At 47.6% G+C, this 6,495-nt stretch overlaps 1 protein-coding gene across 1 annotated transcript; it reads left to right on the top strand.

Moving 5' to 3' along the window:
* The first annotated feature begins 411 nt into the window (after nucleotides 1-411).
* Nucleotides 412-3,054, top strand: LOC100278247 (uncharacterized). The gene is given in 2 exon segments (NM_001151585.2): nucleotides 412-937; nucleotides 2,429-3,054. Coding segments are annotated over 2 exon segments (384 nt in total). The 5' UTR covers nucleotides 412-846; the 3' UTR covers nucleotides 2,722-3,054.
* The last annotated feature ends 3,441 nt before the right edge of the window (nucleotides 3,055-6,495 follow it).

Raw genomic sequence — 6,495 nt, 5'->3', positions numbered from 1 at the left:
TTTAGGGTCGAAACGTGATTTTTTTTTTTCGAGAAAGGGTCAAACTGCAAAAAAAATTCGGTCGCTTGGCACACGGCAAGGGTATATAGGTCTCCGCAGAATAGCCATACATACTTGTGCAGTCTTTTTAAAGTTACTTTTTTTTAAGAAAAAGAACGGCAAGAGCTTTACCGTTATTTTTATTAGGCTGTAAAAAAAAAGAAGAGTGAGTCAGTGCAGAGTTACTGAAGATCGACTGGAGTCGAGGACGACGGAGTGGCGTGCGCGCCCTTCCTGCCTGCCGCTCCTTCGTCCCCTCTTGGTCAAGGCTGCCGGCCGGGTGACCCGGGCGGGCAGAGGCAGGCTGGCAGGTACTACCTAATACAATCACAAGTCACGTTGCGCTGTGCACACATGCTGCGGCCTCTCATTGCCTGCTCTGATCTGTTCCTCTCAACAGGCGCCATCACCACCGCCTGCCCTCGCTACACCCTCTTCCTTTCTTCTTCCAAATCACCTCTCTCTCTCAAAAGCGTGTGGCAGCCGGCCTGTGAGTCTGTGTCTGTGACCGGCTGACTCTGCCAGCCGCACGCACGCCCTCGCGCTTGGAGCGTTGCGAGGATCGGCTCACAGGTCACAGCTCAGTCTCAGATCGGCCACCGGCCGGCCGGGCACCGGACCACAGCTGTCTGCTGCCTGCTCCGCTTGCCGCCATTGCTGGCCAGCGCGAGCGAGCTGCCGGGACCGCACGGAGGTAGCGTCTACGGGGCAGCACCGCGCGTCGTGGTTCGCGCTCTTGAAGCTGGATCTGGACCGACGGTCGATCGAGCGAGTGCAGCTGCCTGCGAGCTCTTCTCCCGCCGCGATATGGGCGCCGTGAGCTGCCGGAGGCGGACGAGCCGGCGCCGCTGCCACGCCGCCGCCCTCCTCGCCGCCGCAATCTTCGCCGCGGCCTTGGGTGAGTGCCAAAGGCTACAGCTTTTAATTAATCTGCTGGCCGTACCTACGTGCTCGTTCTTTTGTTTTTGTTCGAGGGCTGCTTGCTAGCTCTTGCCAAGACCTTATCTTGGCGCGAAAAGAAGAGCGCGCGTGTAGGCTTTGTGTCTTCGATTCTCTCTCTTTTAGTTTCCGGTCTTTTCATGCATGCGTTTCAACTCCCATTTCGATGCCTTCTCCCTAGCTCTTGACTAACAAGTTAGCTGCTAATCTAACTTTTAAGTTTGGTTCCTCAAGGTGCTATATGCTACCTAGCTAGGTGTTCACATGCATGTTCACTTAGTTTTATTTAATTTCCACTAGGATTAGCAGCTAGATAGATAAGATACACATCTTGCTCATTTAACAATTAAGTAGCCTGCTAGGTATGGTGTTGTTCTTTCTTAATTACTCTATATAGCTATACAAAGTAGATATAGGTTTACCTCCCTTAAACGCCCCCTCCCTCCTTGCCTCTATCTTCAGTGACACCTTGCTGTAAAGCAACTAACAAGAAAGCAGGTACAAATTTGAACTACTAATTAATCAACTAACGACCCTAACTACTAGTAGGCCTTAGCTTGTGTTGCCGTCCTTATTAGTTTCGGAGAAGTAGAACACTGCTGGCCGGGTTGTGTGTGCCACTGCCACGCATGCATGTCCGTCCTTTTTATTATATTTGGTGAGATTTTCTGAAACAATTACATTCAAATTTCGGCAAGCTAGGCATTAGTTTTCTTGTCTCTTGATGCATGCAAACCCAGTGTTGCGTGTAGAATCTTGCACACGAGGAAAATCCATTCGCTTGTGTCTGCTCCATCCTCTCCGAGCACATCTTGCTCGCATCCAGACCAAATAGCAACTATATATATATATATGGTTACGACGTGACCATTAAAAACTTAAAATGGTTTATGTTACCAGGCAAACAGCAACGCCCCTGCACCGCGCTGCAGCCAGGCGTCCCGGGCGCCAGCCCCACCCCACCACGGCACTGGCAGTCTGACTCTGACGAGGCTGGTCCAGAAAAGCACACCCGGACACAGACAGACACACGTTCATGCATAGGGATAGCAGGCGACACACTTTCAGTGCAGGCAGGGAGACCAGCCAGAGAGAATCTGCCCGTAGGCCGTAGCTTTCTTTCTTTCTATAGCCTGATCGACCATGGCGACGTGGTGGGCGGCGTACGTACGTGCCAGTCGGTCACAGATAATACTGCATGCGCTCTAGTTTGGTCTCACTCGCTTAACGTTTAGGACACCAACCATATGCCCCCTAGCTAGCCCTTCCAGGAGCCTATCATTAGTGTAGGTCCTAACGGTAACCACACAAAATATAGTACCAATATATACACCCGGCCCTCACCTCCATCATGCACGTCTATTGATTAGTACGTAATCTTATTGTCACCTCCATCAAGAAGATGTTTCAGCTCATATCACGTACGTGAATGTACTGCATGTGCATGCAGTTGTGGCGGCAGGGCGGCGGCCCATCCGTCTGCCAGCAGCGGCGCTGGCGAGGAGGCGAGTAGACTCGTCGACGGCAATTGCCGCCGCCGCCGACGAAGTCCTCCCAGCCGCCCGGCGGCGGTGGCTGCTGGCGGGGCCGGGGTCGTCGCCGCCGACGTGCCGCGCGAGGTGCGGGCGGTGCGCGCCGTGCCGCGCCACCCGCGTGGCCATCCAGCCCGGCGTCGGCCCCCAGTGGGAGTACTACCCGGAGGTGTGGCGCTGCAAGTGCGGCAACAAGCTCTTCATGCCATGACCAGTACGTGATCACCAACGGCGGAGGGGCTGTCGGGCCGGCATGCAGGCGCGCGCGTGGTCTTCCTTTTGTACTACAAGACGACGATGGATTGATCGAGACGACGGCGACCACTCGATGGATCGATCGATGCGTTAATTTAATTTTGCGAGACTTAAGTGTACGTACGTACCTACCTGCGTGCGTACAAATTGAAAGGGGAGGACGGATTTTGGATGCTACTAAGAAAGAAGCTAGGGGATTGCATTGGTGAGGTGATTAGGCGTGCGTAAGTGGTGGTGCTGTGTCTGTGATCTGTGTATATATATGCAAATCAGTAGATCTTATGTTAACTACTACTACGTCTACATGCATCTTCTTTCTTCCTTCCTTCCTTTGGTGAGACTAAACTGTTTTAATTTCTCTTCACAGCAAATCAGAATGAATGGAGGAGCGAGGTCATTGTAATTATATTTTTATAATGTAATTTCTACATTGTTTTTATTCTATTTATTTTGCATGTCGATATATATTTCTTGTACCAGCGCGTGCCTGGAAATTAATTTGGTACTGGCTATACATGAGCATGTAGCTCGAGGCCCGATTTTTTGGCCCAGCTCAAGCACGACACGACCCGGTTGGGTTCGTGCCCGGTCCGGCCTAATAAACCATGTCGTGCCTGGGTTGGGTTGCCGACAGTGCCCGCTAGGCGGCCCGGCTCGGCCCGCCATAAAACGGTACGCACGGGGTCGGCCCGATGTCGGGGTGCGGGGCATAAGGCCCAGCCTCCCCCATCGCGTCCCAGACTCCCGGTGTCCCACTCCCATATGGCTTCTCTTGCTCAGCTCCTCTTGACCTTTCACCACTCGCTTATCCACGGTCGTCACCGCCTCGTCGTCACCATTGTCAGATGTACTCTTTTTTTCTTTTTAGGGTTTCTCACGAGGTGTGAGTTTTATCTAGAAAGGTTTTCAATATTTATGTACATTTTATTCAAAATGTGTTGAATGTTGAATTGTGCATGTTTTTATTCAAACTGTTCAAGCTGTGTTTTTTCTGTTACCGGGATTCGGACGGGCCCAACACTCTTTTGGGCTAGGGCTTTTCGGGCTGGCCTAGCCCGAAAAATGGCCTGAAGGGCCGTGCGTGGACTCCTAACGAGGCACGCAGTACTGTGCAGGCCCGGCCCGGTAGACCCGTGGACCTGATCGTGTCGTGCCTATTTAGACTGTGCCGTGTCGTGCGGTCCGTTTGCTCATCTATGGTACTGGCAACATCCCCCGATCTAGGTGCCGATCGATGCATGCATACGGGACCGAATTTAATATGCACGAATGCTGCATTAGTTAGTAGACGATTTTCGGAGAGATCTTGCCACGATTTTGGATCTGGAGACCGTTCATGAATGAATGCTGCACATATTGTTTTGGCTGCCCGCTAGCTGTGGTGTTGGTTGTCATCAATTCATCACAAGTCTTTTCAGTGGACACACACACACACAACCCCGGCCGGCCGTACGTAGCCGCGAGACCGTCCATCACATGGACGTTGCAATTATTGCGACGCACTCTTTGTTCGTAGAGTAATACTGCATTACTGCTCCCTCGCTCGGTTTCAAAAGCATAACACTGTTTATTTTGTTGAATAATTTTGACCACATTTATAGAAAAATGTATCAACAAACAATACAACGTTTTAATCATTGTATTAAACCTCCGTGAACGTATCTTGATATATGCCATATTTTAGTATACTTGAACTTGTATATGCTCATCTATTTTCTTAAATTTAGGTTAAAAATGAAGAAGTATGGCTCAGATCAAGCTAAAATTAAATGCATTTATAACTCAGGTTACCCTAAACCCTAAACTGCAGAAATAAAAAATTTCCACATAGTATCCAAGATCGAGTTTATTAAAATAAAATAAAATGAGAATAAAAACACAAGGCATAGAACACTAATTTCGCACGAAAATGTGCTTTGAGGAGTCCCTCTCGGGTTGCCAAATGTGGAGGACAAAAAAAAAAGATAAAATAGCAACTTCTTAAATTCAGCAACATCGTTTAGGATACTATTAGAGACGTGTTTTTTCTAATAACTTATTAAACTAAGATTTAGGAACCTTTTTCCAGAATAGTTGGATATGCTCTAAGGCAATATATTTTACATAAGAACCTTGAACAATACGCAAATTACCCTAGACATTTCTATACTTTGTTTATCTTTACCTCTTGTACATTAGGCGACTATTTTTTTAGTATCAGTCATGCAACTGAGATTAATGAATCTGGTATAGATGGTTCTCAATTAGTACTAAGGGCCCTTTCTATGTATGGGAGAACTTCCCTTTCTATATATATTGTAGTGTATGTGAGAATAATGTATGACTGCGTCCACTACATTGCCATGCTCTTCTTTTGTTGCTCTGCACTGCATGCATTTCTAATGGTAAGGTACATGATCAACTAGCTACTCATATGCTATCTTAGTTGATCGCGTAGCGTACCTGTTTTCCTTGAGGCACTCCTCCTTCAATGCAAATTGTTTTCAGGTCTTTTATTTCACCTCCACCTCTCATCATATCCGACTGGTACTGAATCGATTTTTTTTTCTTCCAAAAATACAGAAAGATTGAAAGTTGAGGCAAGGACTTGTTGGAGACAGGACATAATTTTCTTTGGATCTCGTCGGATCGAAAAAAAAATAATCAAGATGCATGGGAAGTATAGACTTGGAAAACTCTTAGAGCGAGCTTGCATGCATGTCTTGGCACCTGTGCAGGCATTTGCCTTTTTTCTGTTGTATTTTTCGACTCGGCGACGCGAAGCAAACAATATTATGACAGAGAAATGCAAGAGCTAAATAAAGCTAGCCACACCATATTGCGTTGCGTCGCAAAGCCGAGACACAGCATAGTGCCCTGAAACGACTTGGCGACCAAATGTCGACCTTTCTGTGTGCCGGTAATGATTGTACGGTGCAACCTCTTGCTCGTCACATGCAGCACACGTACTCATCAGCTCGAGACCGTCATCAACCATTGCATTGCATTGCGTGGGTACTATAGACCCAAAATACCACGCGACCCCTCTCTACTTTACCTCCCACCATGCTAAGCGCCTAATATAATCTCCTACTCAGCCTGCTTGCTGTCTCTTCTTCTTTATTTTGCACTGTAAAATGGGAGGCTAGGAAGATGAGGCAGATTAGTAATTAACGACATGCATGTATGTATAAGGGGAACTCTTATATGTACTCTTGCTGACACCCTATTTTTGAGACCCTCTTTTACTGTCTTTTCCATCTCTGCATTTTGTACCGGCCGGCCGCAAACACAGACACGTACGACAGGCAACCAAACCAAAAAAAAAAAAAGTTTTAGCGTCGTCGACACGATAACAGATGTAGCAGGCAGCGCTGTGCATAATGTACCATTTAACAGGCAGGGGCATATGCATGCATGAACAGGTAGCTAATGAAGACAAAATCAGTCGATCATTCAGTTGATCGCCTGGCTTAGTATCTGCCTGATTTTGTTTCTTATAATTTTAAAACATATGCTGTATTATGCATATGCATGGAAGTCGTGCATTAGTTGTGCTCTCAACTTTCCATACGTCGTGATTTGACCAGTGCAAATAGGCGGTACCACGTACGTACGTATGGTTTGTCGTCCAAATGTATTGTCTATGACAATAAATAAATAAATAAATAAATAAATAAATGCATACCATGCATGTGCCGTGTGTGTGTGGAGAGCTAGGAAGGGTCCCCCACATGCAGTACACTGACTG

The sequence above is a fragment of the Zea mays genome, chromosome 4 (assembly GCF_902167145.1).
Source record: "Zea mays cultivar B73 chromosome 4, Zm-B73-REFERENCE-NAM-5.0, whole genome shotgun sequence".
NCBI lineage: Eukaryota > Viridiplantae > Streptophyta > Magnoliopsida > Poales > Poaceae > Zea > Zea mays.
This window is presented reverse-complemented; position numbering and strand designations above follow the sequence as displayed.